Here is a 15,382-nt window from a genome sequence, read left to right on the forward strand (position 1 = left end):
CCACAAGACCTGTGAACGTTTGACCGCTGCTAGGAGTTAGTGCTGAGTGTGCACACAGTCACCCCAGCCTCTCCCTGCTCTTGCTGCCTTCTCCATGGCCCAGGCTCTGAACCTGGGAGCCACGGCTACCAGCTTGGACTCCAGAACCCCCAACCCAGAGTAGGGCTTTTCCAGCTGACCACACGCCTGCATTTGGCCCTCGTGGTGGCAGGCAGAGAAAGCCCATCACAGGCAAGTGGGGGTGACAGCAGCCCATGGTATGTGTGTTAGCAGAGGAGCACGTGCACAGAAGCACCTCGTGTGTGAGTGTGTGTGCACAGCAAGATGTGTAGTGTGCGGGCCCATGAACTGCGCGTGAGCGTTCACGTAGGCAGAGGGATCAGTGTGTATGCGTAGTGTGCACGTGTGTGTGGAAGCACGTGCATGAGAATCCGAGCGTGTATGGGTGTGGGTGCATAGGACACGTGCAGAAGGTGTGAGCTGTGATCACGAGCATGAGCTTCAAAGGCAGGGCAGTGGGCCTCCCGGTACGCCAGTCCCACTCAGGGCTGGCATGGGGGGGGGAGCGTCTTACTTGACAGTGGAGACGGTTCCCGTGGTGATGGAGTCTGTTTTGGAGAAGGTCGACTTCAGGTACTCGGGAGTGTTGAAGGGCAGGGAGGCAGGTGGCTCGGGCCCTGGCCCGGGGGCACTGGGAGCAGTGGGCACGCTGGCGAGGGGAGCAGGAGCCAGGCTGGGTGTGGGTGGAACCTTGGTGGGGCCTGGCTTCTGGATGGCCCGGACGTCGTACTTGGAGGGGCGCCCCACCTTGCCTGTCTTGAAAGCGATGGCCCCGCCCATGTCGGGGCTGCCCTCCCCGGGTTTGAAGAGGTGCAGGTACTTGACATTCTCCAGGTCGTACTTGGATGGCTTCTTGTAGGTGCTCCCGTTCTGAGGCCGCAGGTTCTCACCTGTCTTCAGTTTCTGGATGAAGAAGTCATACTTGGAGGCACGGGCCACCAGGCCTTGCATTGGGATGCTGCTGTGTGACGGCAGGGGCAGGATGGTGGCCTTGGTCTCCAGGTGCGCTGTGCTGCTGGGCAGCCGCAGGCCAGGCAGGGGGCCCACCGCCTCCTTGCCTGCCCTCTCCTCAGCCTTGGTGCCATGGGCCGGCCAGGAGAGCTGCTCACCGGCCTTGAGCTTGCGGATGTACTCCTCGTACTTGGAGAAACGCACCCGCTTGCTGAGGGCGTCCTCGGAGGCGGAGGCGGGCAGCACGGAAGAGGTGGCCGCCTCGGGGGTGGGGCCTGCATGCAGCTTCTCGAAGCTGATCTTCCTGGCCAGTTCATCCCTCGTGTTCTGGTCGTCGTAGCCAAACATGCCGAGGAACTCGGTCATGGTGGAGGCAGCATAGTCCCGCAGCGAGGAGGCCTCTCCTGCAGCAGGAAGGACAGGCGGTCACCTCTGGGAGGGAGCAGGGGACACAAGGGACAGGAGCCCACCCCCCACCCCTGTGAGCCCCCACCCAGCGAGGGAGGGGGCCGGTGTGGGGAGGGGCGGAGTGGGACATGAGCTATGGACATTTGGCTCACTTGTTAGGTTTTACGACTCTTAAATTAATTTGTTTTAAAAAAAAGTAATTAATACTGGGGTAAAATAAAACGAGTTCATCAATGCCAGGAAAATCAATTTCCTAAATGTTCTGGCCGATGGCTTCTCAGTACATTAAACAAAGTTTCATAAATGTCTCCGCTCTCTCGCCTTGGCCTAATATGAAAGAGAAGTCATTTTACTGGAAGTAAGGCCAGATTTCAACCTGCCTCTGGGGGTGGGGGTGGAAACGGGGCTGGGACAGGTGGAGGTGTGGGCCCGTGGCTGAGCGGTCAGGGGGCAGCCCAGGGCGGAGCGCGCCACTGCGCGAGGGGTGGCGGCGGGCCTGGCGGAGTCTGCCTGGCGGACCCGCCCTGATCCCCGCAAATGGACACACAGGCCCCTCACCCTGGGAGGATGAGGGCTCGCCCCCAGCCTCCCCACGACCTGGCCTCTTGGCCCCACCCAGACTCCAAACAGGGCTGAGGTGGGCAGAGACCCCGCTGATGCGCTGGCTCAGACTCACTCAGGCCCTCCCACCCCCGCCAAGATTTACGACGGGGGAGTCCTTCAGACCTCCCGTCATTCTCTGGTCACTCGTGCTCATACACAGGGTGGGCCACCCTGAGGAGAGTCAGGGCCAGAAAGGTCGGCCCAGCTCAGGGCCCAGAGCAGCACCCCCGAGTGTGAGCCACCACCTGCCCCACCTGCGTCCACTCCAGGGCACACTGAGAAGCCCGGAGCATAGGGAAGCGTGCGCACACACACTCACAAGCAAGCTCATGCCCACACCTTCTTAATTCTACAGACACACACGTACACAAACCACCTGAAACCCACGACCAGCTCCCCAAGACTGGTCTCGGGATGGCGCGGGGCAAGATGACGCCATTCTGCCTGGGGTTTTTCTCTGGAGGCGCCCCTCCTTCCACACACCACCTCCCACCCCAGCAGACATGTGACTCCCCAGCACACACACACAACACACTCCTGCTTGCACTGGACACTGTCTGAACACCTACTATGTGCTCTGGCCTAAATAAGGTGGGTGCACACGGAGGGTGAGACCCATGAGGGCCCCAGGAGACATGCATGTTCTCTCTACGTGTTTTCAGCGCCAGCACACGCCAGGCTGGGGGTCCTGACAGCACAGCCAGGGGAAGATGCGGCCAAAGAGGGGGTGAGAGGCTCAGAATTCCAGCAGGGCAGGAGATGTGAGGGGGTCTCCTCCTGACCCCCACCCTAACCTGCCAGGTCTGGTCTTCTCAGACCACACCCAGAGGTTGTCTCATAGAGCAGGGCTGGGCTTGGGCACCAGAGAAAACCCAGCAGGATATAACGAGAGGCTCTGAGCTCCTGGCGGAATGGACCCCGCGTGTGAGGAGAGGACAGTCATGGGTAGCACCTGGCACCTGAGGTGGGCAGTGACTCAAGGAGCCAACACACAGCTAGTCCCCTGGGGTGGGGGTGGGGCAGCGGCCAGCAGGCTGCAGTCCTGACCCCAAGCTACTGGGGGCTGGGGCCCAGCCTGGGGGGAGTGGGCTCTGCTGCTAGATTCAGCGGCTCAGGGACTAGGGAAAGGGGCTAAAAATAGCTGGAGGCAGCTGAGCCCTCACTATATATGGCAGAGAAACAGAAGGCCTTGAAGGGCAGGCGGCTTAGAGCAGGGAGGGGACCAGGCAGGGGTCCTGTGGGCAGCCCACAGGCGTACATTCCTCAGTCCCAGGGCCCAGAGAATGTGGCCCGAGTACCGAGCCCACGGTGGGTGGCTAGGGCTCCGGATGGCTCTCTCCAGGGCCCAGGGCTGAGCAGGCCTTCCCAGGTGTCACACTGCAGTCCCACTGGGCCTCAGACCAGAGGGGTAAGGCCTGAGGCCATGAGGCCACTGGCATTGCCAGCCTTGCCTCCTGCCATCTTAGCCTGCCAGTCCCCCAGAGGAGAGAAAGCAGGGGTCAGGAGTCCAGGGCAGAGCTGGGCACAGGAGGGGCTGGAGCACTGAAGGCTCCGCGGCCCTGCTCCTGTCCCGGTCCCCCACCTCCTCGGGCCCAGCGCAGTCACCTTGTGTCTCGGAACAGCAAGGGCTTTTCCTATCAGAGGAAACTGAAGGTCACACTTTTCCTCATTGATCTTGCAATGTTTGTTAATTACTCTGTCACTGATGTGGCGAAGGATAATTAAACAGCTCTGTTTATATCTTATATGCATAATTATGTGGCTGCACAGGGCTCCCCGTGCAGGGAGGAGATGTGCCCCTCACTGCAGAGGGAAAGGGGTACGGGAGCAGGCAGGGGAGGCTTGGGCACCAGGCACAGGCCTGGGAAGGAGGCTGGGGAGCTGAGAAAAGATCCCAGACCCCAGGCTTCCAGTCCTAGGGGTGACCCCCCCTCCCACCTGGAACCCTAGGTCCTCTCTCCCCGGAGCAGCAGGAGATAAGAGTTACACTGAGCGTTAGGACAAGGGGACACCAGAAAAGCCGGGCCTTCGCCACTTCGTGGAAGAGAGATGCGCCAGAGGGCCGCGGCCGGGGCAGGGGGACGTAATGGGAGCTGCGGCTGGACCATCCTGCCGCCCTGTGCCTTGCCCGAGAGGTCCTGCTGAGGAGAGCCGGGACCCCTGGGAAGGAGAAGGCAGGCGGTGAGAGGCCGGGGAGGCTTTGGGGAGAACCAAGCGAGGGTGGGAGAACAGGCCTATCCTAGAGCTTCTCGAAGAAAACCCGCTGAGAAAGAGCCTTTGCAGCCCTCGAGCTCGTGGGGCTCCTTGCTGCCGCTCACTGTTGCTCCCCAGGTGGGCGCAAGTCCTGCCAGGTACCACGCCCCCCCAACGAGCCCCTCCCGATGCAGGTGTGTGGCGACAGCTGGCTACGCTGTCTGTCTGCCCATCCACCCCTCCATCTCTCCATCTGTTGCTTCCTGAAGACCCGCCGTGTGTTTGCCTTGTCAGGCCCTTCCCTTCTCACCCCGGCGCCTCCCCACCACCCGTCTCCCCATCCCAGGCATTAGCTTGGCCCCAGCCCACCCTCCTCATGAGTCTTCACTGGGTCGGAACGAGGTGCCAATATTTGGAGCAAGAGTGCGGGACGGGGAGTGTCCCGTGGACACACCTCTCGCCCCCTCCCCACCCTACCCCCTCCCGCTAGGGCCCCCTCACCAGGTTATGTCCCATCTGGGCTTCCGACACCCACCTGAAGCCTGCTTGGCACCAGGGCCCCCGCTGTCCTTGGAGGCCGCCCTGTCTGTGCTCTTCTCCAGCACGCCACCATCCTTGGGGAGCTCCTCGCCGTGGTCCTCCTCGTCACTGCAGCCCTGGGGCTGCACCATGTAGACGCCCTCGGGCGGCAGCTCCAGGCCCTCCCGGGCACTGCGCCCCAACACGGGCATGGGTGCCGGCTCCTCACTGTACTCCCCGTTGACCCACTTCTCGATCACCGCCCGCCTCTTGTCTTCTTCGCTGCGAGGGGCCCGGGCCACCCCTGACTCAGGGCCACCGCGCTCTTTGTCCTGGGGCCTCAGTGGGCTGCCCTCGGTGTGGGAGCCAGCCTCCGCTCCCTTCTCCACCACCACCTGGCGGCTCAGCTTGGCGCAGATGGCGTTGAGCTTCAGGCCGCCTTTGCGCTTGGCCGCCATCGCGGGCTTGCCTGTGGGCGGGTCGGTGCACCGGGTGCCTTCAGCTGCAGGATAGAAAGAGAGGTCTCAGAGACGTGCGTGCCAGGCATGGCCCCCCACCTCGACTGGGATGGAGGCTCTGCCCCTGCATCCCCCAAGCCAGAGGTCTTCCCAATCACGGTCCCGTCACACTGCCCTGACACTGCCCGCTGCATGCTTGAACTCTCACTAGACTGTGAGCTCAGGGGGACCAAGCTTGCCCACCCCTCTATCTAAGAGCCTGGCACCAAGCCGGGCATGTACTAGGTGGTTCAAGAAATATCTGTAAATGAATGAATGAATGAACGAATGAATGACTCTTCAAACCCAAGGGGCAGTCTTCTTCCCAGCACCTGGTTCCTGGAAGCATTTTCTACACTTGCTTGGGCCCTAGAACACCTGTTCTGAGAGGCCGGCCGGCCATGCCTCAGTTAGTATAAAGGAGGCAGCGTGACCTCTGACACACAAGGACATGGGAGCACGCAGGCCATGTTGTGGGGGAGATGCTCACATGTGGAGTCAGGCTGCTGTCACCTGCCAGCTTTGCACCACAATTAGCTCCTCAGAGCCCGTGCCAGCCTCTTGCCGTATTGTCTCAGCACACTTGGCTGGCAGCTGTCCCCATCTGAGCATCGCATCCCCGGCAGCTCCCCTGCCCGGCCCGGTCCCTGGGCCCCAGCCGACTGCGGCCAGTGCTCCCTGAGAGCCTTGACCTCTCTTCTCCAGCCATTCGGGGCCTTCCTGAAGGCCCCCACTTTTCCTTGTCCCCCCTCACAGACACTCTCGTCTCCTCTGGCCATTTCCTGTCACCTCCCCTTTCTCCAGGCCTCAATCAGGGCATCGAAGGGCACACTCCCTCCAGCTCCTCTGAGGGGCACTCATCCCTGCCTGAGACCCTCACAGCCTTCCCCGCCCCCCCCCAGCTCCTGCAGCCCTGGACGGCCTGGCTGGTCCCGGGAAGCCCGCTTCCCAGCCCTGAGAAGCCGCAGCTGGAACTGGCTGGGATTCCTCAGGTCCACAACGGGAAGCCCAGAAGCCACCGTCGCAGTGCCTAATCCCTGAACACGACAGCCCAATGCAAACAGCCCGAAACTCTAACGAGGCTGCCTGAGTGCTAGCTACCTCCCCACAACTGCAGAGTGGGCCGCACACGGTCCTGGGGGCATATGGCAAGCCCACTCACTATACAGCCATGGACCTGCAGTAAGGCCCACAAGGGTACACACACACACACACACACACACACACACGCGTTGATGTGTGTATCTGTCTGCCCGCCCGTCCATCTGTCCATCCATCCATTTAGTGAGCTCCTCCTGTGTGTCCCTATGGTGGAGCCAGGGGTAGGGTGGTGGCCCTGGCAGAGTCTCGGCTCACATAACTTTGTGCACAGGGAGCCCCGTGAAGCTTCTCGATGGCAGGGCTCCCTCACATGTCCCTCAGCAGAGGAGTGCGCATGTCCAAGTGTCCACATAGATCCAAAGGCTAAGTGAGGGCAGCGGCTCTGCTCCCAGGTCCACGGTCAGAAGGGGCTTCCCTCTAACGGATCACACCCTAAAAACCCACACACCTGGAAGCCATAGTCAGACAGGATGGCCACACCTGTGCCTGCCAGGGGACCTCATCCCACAAGTCAGCTTCGCTTGTACACATGGATGGTTGTCTCCGATACAGGTAATGCTCAGTGACCCCAGACCTGGCCTTGAAGCCCAGACGGGCCCAGTGATCCCAGCCCAGCTCAGCCTCCGAGAAGGGTCTGCTTTGGCTCACTCCAGTCTTCCCAAGCCCTGTGGTCCAGGCTGTGCTGGGCCCCACCCTTGCTCAAGCCGGATGCCCACTGTACCCATGTTTGTCCGAGTCTCCAAGTCCATGCTGCCCACACCCAAGTCTCCAAGCGCCAACATGGGGTTCCTTCTCAAAGCTCCGTGATGGAACCCCTAATCACACATCTCACCCAACCTGCGGGCCAGCCGCCAGGCTCTGTGACACCAAGTTTTCTCCAGCAGGCCTATAGGGAATAGGCCTTCTCTGGTCCCCTTTGTCCCCTGTCCTGGTGGCGAAGGGAAGGGTGGGAGTGGGAGAGCCCGCTCTATTTTTACTGGGAGGTAAGCAGCCAAGTGTGTATGGCAGACGGCGAATGAATCTATAAATATTTATCCCAAGGAAGAGGAAAGCAGAAGCTCCCAGGGCCGCACTTGCTGCTGGAGACACGCTCCTCCCTGGGCCCCCACCCATCCTGGAGCCTCCTGGCAGTGGGGCCCACCCAGCCCAGCCCACCCTCTCCTGATCTCGGCTGTGTGCCTGGCTTGGTCCCTCCTGGGCCCCTACCAGCTGCGATGCAGCTGTGCAGCCCGGGCCCACTCCCAGCCTGCAGGCCCCTTTGCTCCGCCTACGTCCCCTCCACCTGCCCTCCAGCTGCTGCTCTGCCCCAGCCCACCTGCCTTCCAGATGTTGCCCTCCCTCTGACTCCACTGCTACTCCCAGGGGTGGAGGTAGAGAAGGCGTGAGTGCCTGGGGTACAGGGCAGGAGGCAGAGAGCCGTCTTCCTCTTAAGGGGGACAGTGTGCGAGGATGGGGCGGCGGGCAGGGGGCTGTAAGAGCTGAGGGCCAAGTTGCCCGCCCACCACCCACCCCGCCTTCCTGTTCACCCCGTGGGGCCGTTCTCCCCTCCCTATCCATCAGGGCCCTGGGACCTGCAGACTACCCCCCTCGTGGACTGACCCCAGGCTCCTGTCCATGTAAACATTCCCTGACTTTCTTCCCTAAAATATAAACGCCGTGGCCGGGCCTCAATGGGAGGAAGCCATCCGTCCCTGGCCCTGTCACTGCCCCTTTCATCTCCTTCCCGCCACCAGCCTGCCCGCTGCTCTATTTACACTGGACACTTCCTCTGGGAACAATACTGCCCAGGAGGCAGGCTTGGGCTGGAGGGTGGAAGGGGAGGGAACTCCCGTGCAGCTTACCCAAGAATGAGCACCCCGGAGGAGATGAGGGGCGGGGCAGCTGCACGAGGCCGGCCAGGCCTGGGAACAGGAGCAGGCTGGTACCTTTGCACAGGCAGCGAGCCCCAGGGCTCTCCCAGCCTCCGGCCTCTGGCCCGGTGGCTCTGGGCTGGCTGGGGTGAGCCTGGGAGGTGGCACAGCACCATGGTTATGGCCTGGCCTCTGGTGTCAGGCAGTCGTGAGTTCATGCCTGTCTCTGTCCCTTGCTAGCTCCGGGCCCTGGGCAAGCTGTCTCCCTGTGAAAGGACTACAGGACTGTAAGGTGAGAGAGTGCCTATTGGTGCCAAGCACAGGGCCTGGCAAGCAAGGACCTGGGAAAAGGCAGCTGAGCCCTGAGTCAGACTGGCAAGTGTGGTGCCACATCTAGGCATGAGATCCCAAAGCCAGGAAACCTTACCTGGCCAGAAGAGGTAGGGGAGGAAAGAGAGGCTGGAGGGCTGGGCTGGGGGCAGGCTGCCCTCTCAGCAACAAATGTCCCCGCCCCAGCTCCCAGGGTCTGAACCTTCCCTCCCAGGGCACCAAACAACAAGCTCCCTAGCAAACAACTCTCTCTGACCTGAGCAGATCCTGCTCAGGCTGGAGGAAAGGAGGGGCAAGACTGGACTGTCCCTGCACCTTTTCAGGCACTATCCTACCATGCCTCATAATGAGCCAGTGCAGCAGGCGCTGTCATTGTCCCATTTGATGGGGAGGAAACTGATCCTGGAGCCGTGAAGACATCCTGGAGCCTGAGTTCATGAAGGCAGGGGCTCAGACAGGTGCCGGCCACGTTCCCATTAAGCCTGCTGGGCGGGCTCTAGGAGGTCCCAGGCCTCCCCGCCCGCCTCCTCCTCACCCCTGCTCCCGGTTCCCATAACATGGAGCCTCCTAAAGTGTTAACTGCGATGGGTAAAATGGTGCAGCAGATTGCTACAATAAATAATTTACTGATATTTATAAATATTCAAATCAGCCAGCTTCAGAAATCGAATGAAGGGAGGGCCCTGAGAGAAGGGGCCCGTTATGGCAGGAATTTCATCACTCCCTCCAAAGGCTGGGAAGGCCAGAACTCCTGCCAGTTCTGGGGGGACAGAGGGGCTCCTGTACCTGCACCTGGGCCCCTCATCCCTGATCTCTGGGGACTAAGGGGTTGGGGTGGCTGGAATGGCTCCATCTCCTCACCTGGTCAGGGCCAGGCCCCCCTGCCCTGGGCTCAAGGAGACCAGAAGTCCCAGCGCTCACGGCACAGGTCTCAGAGTTGCTTCTCCTGCCTTGTGGGGGGTAGTCCCCAGGGCTGGGCAGGCCCGGCAGCCCCTCCCCACCCGTGAGTAATATGTTTCGAGGCCGGGCGGCCTGTCAGCTACCAGGCACCGGGTGCTTTATGGGCTCTGCCTGGTGGCTCTGAACTCCCTGGTAGGAAATAAAGTTCTCCCTGCACGTCCCTTCTAAACATTTCACTCAGTGGAAACGGTGTTTAAGAAAAATGAGGACATATTTCTTCCTAAGGATGCAGTGTCCCCTTTGGGCGGCCTAATGCCCGCTGTATATCAGGAGGTGGTAAGGCGGGGGCCATGCACCATCCCCTGGGGTGGGGGCGGTTCAGGGCCCACCTGCCTGCTGCCAGGCAGCTCGGGGACCACGGGCACGGCTGGCCCAGTCTGGTGGCTGCCCTGGCCCACACTGCTGAGAGCGACACAACGGCTGGAACCCTCTGAACACCATCCTTTGCAGGGGAAGATGCTGGACACTTCACAATGTCACCTCAGTGACCCTCCAACTGCCCCACGTGCCCACTGTCCTGTCCACGTTTCCAGATGAGGAAGCAGAGTGCGGCGAGGTTGGTAATGGCCTACGGTCACCCAGCGTCAGTGCTGGAGCTGGGAAACTACTCCACTCAGACGTCCAAGGTCACGGGCTGAGACCCCCCCACACACACACATACCTCCCACAGCCTCCCATCCAGGTGTTAACAACGTCGGAGCCTCTACCCCACGACCCCTAAGAACTTGAACTTGACAGGCCACACGCAGCCCCAGTGTTCAGAGGCTGGGCCTATGTTCATTCAACACACTCTCTGAGCACCTGCTATGGGCCAGGCCCTGAGCTGAACCCTGAGGGGTGACGTGAGCATGACAGACTGTCCTGTCCCTGCGTCCTGGACGATCCTGTTTACATGAGGGGGCAGAGTTCCAGTCATTACAAGCAAAATCGCTGTGGTGAAAAGTTTAGGTGCCACAGGAGCTATGAGTATAGGAAGCAAGGAAGGGTTTCTAGAGATGTCCGCACCCCCACAAGCTCCCTCAGTGGCTCCACCATCCCTCTCACCTCTCTTCTGCCCCCACCACACAGCAGCCCACGTCCACCTTAACGCTTCCCTCCCTCCCGTCTTCTCCAGCTGTGACCTCCCTCCCCCACACAGGACCCGCCCCAAAGGAGAGGGCTGTCCTTCCCTCTTGGGCCCAAACCCACCCCCAGCGTGGAACAGAAGGGCCGCCCAGCTTTTGCAGGGGGGAGGGGGGCAGAGGGGAGTGGCCACTGCTCCCTGAGGGCTCTCAGCCAGGTCCCTTGGTCCCCAACAGTTCTAAGCTGGGGGGGGGGGATAACGGCTGCTAGGCTCTACTTGCCCCCCTTTGTTTATTTATTTATTATGATTTTTTAGTCCAGTTAAAAGGTTTACTATCCAGACGCGTCTAAGTGGCCTCACTTAGCGTAAGTAACTCTATAAATCAGGGGAACTGTTAGCATCCACCGCACAGGCTGGCCATCAATCTCCCCCAGGTCACAGCCAAACAGGAAGGGGAGAAAAAAAAGAGTTACCACCCAGGGGAGGTTTAAAACACACACGGCGCACACAGAGACCGTGCGCGCACACACTCAGGCGTCTCTGTATTTGTACAATCATTACATTCACACGTGCACATGCAGAGCGGCCCGGAAACTGGCAATGCTGCGTGTGGTCACCATAACAGAGCACAAACACGGCTCCTGCAGCCAGAAGGGGAGACAGAACCTGAGGTTGGAGAGCCTCGGGAGGGGGGTCAGGGGGACCCCAGGGCCTGGCTCTCAGGGCCCAAGCTGCCCTGCCCAAGCGAGTGACTCTGAAGGGCTGTGGAGGGGCTCTGGCCCCCTTCCCTCTGTGGCCCCTGCCTCTGCCAAGCCCAAAGGCACCAAGCTTTCCCCTTTTGTGTGCCCCAGGCAAGCACTCAGCGGGGAGGTGGAGCCCAAAGACAGGAGCAGGGAGGCTCTCAGCTGCCGGCCACTGCAATGGGGCGTTGTCGTCCGAGGTCCTTGTCCACCGGGACGCCCCAGACACGGCACAGGACTCGAGAAGGGCTGCACTGTCCAGAGGCGTGCTTAGCTGCTGTGCAGAGAACTCGCAGGTGCCAAGGCGAGCCGAGTGCCCCGAGCAAGCTTTCCACAGCAGCCTCCGGAATGCCCTGCCTTTTCACTTCAGGAGGTGCAGAGCGTGGTCACCCTACCCCCAGAGGGGCCACAGACCTAGAAGACCCCAGTGGGAACTGGAGTGGGGAGGCCACTCCTGGGAGGGCACCCCCCGGCTTCTCCTGGCATCCCTTCTGGGTCCCTCAGGCAAGGCAAGGCAAGGCAGCCCGAGGGTGGAAGACGCCCTTGCTCACCTCCTTCCACACCTCGCCCCAGAGGCCCCCCGGCTCACCCGCCCGCCAGCCCGCCCGCCTGCCCGCTGCATCTCCCCATGAACTCTATTTCTCTTTCCTCTCTGAAAACAACTGAGCTGTAAATACCGTTCAACCTTCGCCCCCCTCCCCCCACCCCCTCCCCTCCGCACTATAAAAACACAAATATGCCATAACTCAGCCGGCCTGGCCGCCCAGCCTCCAACATGCCCCGCGCCCGGGCCTCTCAGGAAGGTCATTACAAACGACTTTCCGATTCACTGCTCCTGAAATAATTTTGTGTATTAAAACCTGAATCTGCACTTTCTGGGGCCGAAAGCCTCGCTTAATTATGGCGGGTGTCCTTGGGACGGACAGTGATCCTTCACTCGCCAGCCCGTGCTCCAGCCCTCCACCCGCCAGCCCGCCCCCCTCCCTGGGCCCAATCTGTTTTCAAAGTGTGTCTGTCCTTTATTAAATTGTTTTCTTTTCCACATTATCAGTTGCCATGGAGACCTCATCTCTCGGATTATTTGAATTTCATTATATCTATTGATTTGGGAGCATTTCATCTTTTTTATTGTTTTTCTGTCAATTTTCAAAACGAATAACCATCTAATTTGCGTCAGTGCTGATTATGTTTGTCCCTCAATAGAGGTCGGCAGCTGCGCTGGGGAAACAAATCAATGAAAAACCATCATAAAACTCCCCACTCCAGTCTCCAGGATGTGTGGGTGACATTCCACGCCTGCGAGAGACATACTCATCAGCTCCAAGTTCGGCTACGGTGGCGGCCGCTCCACGTCCGCCTCCTCCGGCCTTAATATTTAATTTCGCGATTTGGGGCATTATTAGTGGTGTTTTTATTAGTGCGTGTGCATGTGAGTGTTTCATAGTGGGCTGGTTGTTTCGTTAATTTGTGGGTGAGGCAGGGAAACCCCGAGGAGGGCAGGGAGGTCGGTCCTGGGGGTGCGGTGGGAAGTAGAGAAAAGGGGGGAAGCTCCGAGGAGGGGACGGAGGGCCAGGATGAGGGGCTGGAAAAGGGGGGATGCAGAAGGGGAGGAAAAGAGGGAATTCAAATTGCTTACTTTGTTGGTTTTTTTTAAATAATTTATGCAATTTTAAGCATTTATGTATAAATTTTTTAATAAGCCACCCTGGAGCAGGATGGCCATTAACGTCCCAACGTCCTTCTGTCCAATGGGCTGGCGGAGAGGATCAATTTCTGAGAGTACTTTCCCTTTTTTATGACATGATAAAATGCTTTTAAAGCAACTTACACAAATATGGAAATTTTTTTTCTTTTTCTCCGTCCCCTCTCCCTTCCCCTAACAGCCTTCATACCCACCAGGGCGGGGGTGTGTGGGCACACACACGTGCTCATGCTCTCGCCTGCCGGGGAGGGGGGCAGCGGGGGCGGGCAGGGAGACAGCCCCAGTTCTAACTGGAACTGGCCGCCTGTCCTTCTAACAAGGGCATAAACTTTCATTACCCATGCACGCAGTCAAAGACAATTTAGGGAAACGCACTACTCGGAAAAGGAAAACCTCAGCGATTCGTGGCCCACGCCGCAGCCATCTGGGGGGCTCTCGCCTCCAATGCCAGGGAGCCGGGGCCCTGACCCTCTGGCCCTGCCCTGCAGGACACAGGGACGAGGGGACCTCGTGGGAGGCAGCTGCCGAGGGAGACGAGAGACCAGCCGAGTGCGAGGGTCTTCGCCTTAACCAGATGGGCGCACCCCAGCATTGGGCAGGGGCTGGGGCCCCTCGGTTGTGCCGAACCCCCCGGCACTCCATTAATCCCACCAGGCGTGGGCCCTTGAAGGCAAGCGCAGGGCTCTTTATTTCTGCCACCCAGTGCTGGCACAGAGCAGAAGCTTGGCTCTGTGGGTGGATGGACAGAGAGGGACCGAGTGAAGACAAAGTAGGAAACCAGGCCCAGAGGTCCTGAGGTCCCTGAAGGAGACTCACCAACGCAGGGGAAAGGCTCCCTCTCTAGGTGTCACCTGCTCTGAAAGCGGGTCTGGAGCAGGGATGCCTCCGGGTGTAGAGGATCAGGGGCATCAGAGTGAGAAGGGGTGGCCTGGCCATCATCATTCCTATCTTGGGCCACAGCCCCTAACTCCCTGAGATGGAGTCCCCAGGCCCTATGCGGAAGAGGGCAAGCGACCAGTGCACAGCTGTGGGGACCGCCCTTACTTCCACATCCCTCTCACCTTGCAGCCCCTCCTCCTGGTGGGGAGCAGGAGGAGGGGCCTGAGGGGTGAGCCCTGCCAAGGGCTGAGGGGAAATGATCCTGGTGTGCTGGGTGGGCCTGGAGCCTGTCCCCACCCTGCCATTGTGGGACAGTGTCCAGCCCTCTGAGACCACACTCGGGCACCTGGACTTGGGCAGCTTCCAAACAAGACAAACTGACATGAGAAACATGGTCCCCCTCTTAAAGCTTGCCACTTTGAGCAAGTTACGTCTCTGCCCGGGGCCTCAGCATCCTAACGTGCAACAGGGCTGTTGAAAGGTTGATGTGGGCTGACATGTCTGGCACCGAGCCGTGCAGGGCCTGGAGCTGCCACCATACTGGGTGGTGACTCAGCAGGGTCCCCCCTCAGGGGCAGGAAGGGCTGCCTCTTCCCCAGCCTGGGGGCAGGGACAGTTAGGGCGCAGTCCAGCCTCGCATGGCCCCTGCCTTTGCCCAGGGATCTGGAGATCCTTGGTGTCCTGCTTCCCCCAACCCCCAAAGCCCAGCTTTCTCCTTGAGCCGTCACATACCTCGGCCATCCAGGCCCAAGCAACCTCTTCCCCTGGAGCCTGAGACCCTCTCAGGAGGCATCCTTTCCTGGGGGCGAGTCTGACTGTGGGCAGCCCAGGAGGCCCCATGGCATCTTGGACCCTTGGTGTCAGCCGCAAGGGAGCACCCCTGGTACGGTCAGGCCACCCCCAGTCCTCAGCGGGGACTCGAGGGGAGCAGGGCTGTGCCCACCTTCCTCCTCTTCTGTAGTCAGATCCCCCCAACTGTCATTAAAATAACAAGTTTCTGTTACAATCTAAACATTCCCACATCGCATAAAGGGTTATATTACACCCGAGTCACTCCCGGGCCCGTGTTTGCACAGAAAAGCTCACGGCAGGTCCCCCCTCCTGACGAAGTGACTTATTAAAGTTTAAACAGTAATTAACAGAACAATAAAAATAAAGGGATGTTTGGGGAGTCATAGCGCACACAGGGTTTTTGGCAGTGCCAGCAGTTTTTCAGTGCCCTGCGCTGGCAGCAAAATGCGACTGAAGCCAGGGGGGACGGAGGACAGGGCCAGGGTTGGGTCGGGGAGACTTCAGTCCTGAAGGGTGAGAAACTAAGGACGGACTGGAGGGAGCGGATGAGGGGTCCAGGGGGTTCATTCGGGGTCTGCGTGGGCTGCCAGCCCCATTGGGATGGGCTAGCAGGGTAGGCACCATGCGACAGGACAGAAGCTCTGACACCCGCAGGAAATCCACCGAGCAGGGTTGCAGAGGCTTTGCGATGCCAGAGCCCAGCTCGGCCTCAGGCACTTCCAGGAGCCCAGTGC

At 60.1% G+C, this 15,382-nt stretch overlaps 1 protein-coding gene across 3 annotated transcripts in view; it reads right to left on the reverse strand.

Annotated features, from left to right (window-relative positions):
• CASZ1 (castor zinc finger 1) overlaps positions 1 to 15,382 on the reverse strand; it is a 148,716-nt gene that overhangs the window by 19,984 nt on the left and 113,350 nt on the right. For all 3 annotated transcript variants that reach the window (XM_033114658.1, XM_033114659.1, XM_033114657.1), the window contains 2 exons: positions 4,751 to 5,236; positions 575 to 1,415 (listed from right to left, as the gene is read on the reverse strand). In XM_033114658.1, coding sequence (XP_032970549.1) covers positions 575 to 1,415; positions 4,751 to 5,236 — 1,327 coding nt within the window. The remainder of the gene's footprint in view (positions 1 to 574; positions 1,416 to 4,750; positions 5,237 to 15,382) is intronic.

Source organism: Rhinolophus ferrumequinum, chromosome 9 (assembly GCF_004115265.2).
Source record: "Rhinolophus ferrumequinum isolate MPI-CBG mRhiFer1 chromosome 9, mRhiFer1_v1.p, whole genome shotgun sequence".
Lineage (NCBI taxonomy): Eukaryota > Metazoa > Chordata > Mammalia > Chiroptera > Rhinolophidae > Rhinolophus > Rhinolophus ferrumequinum.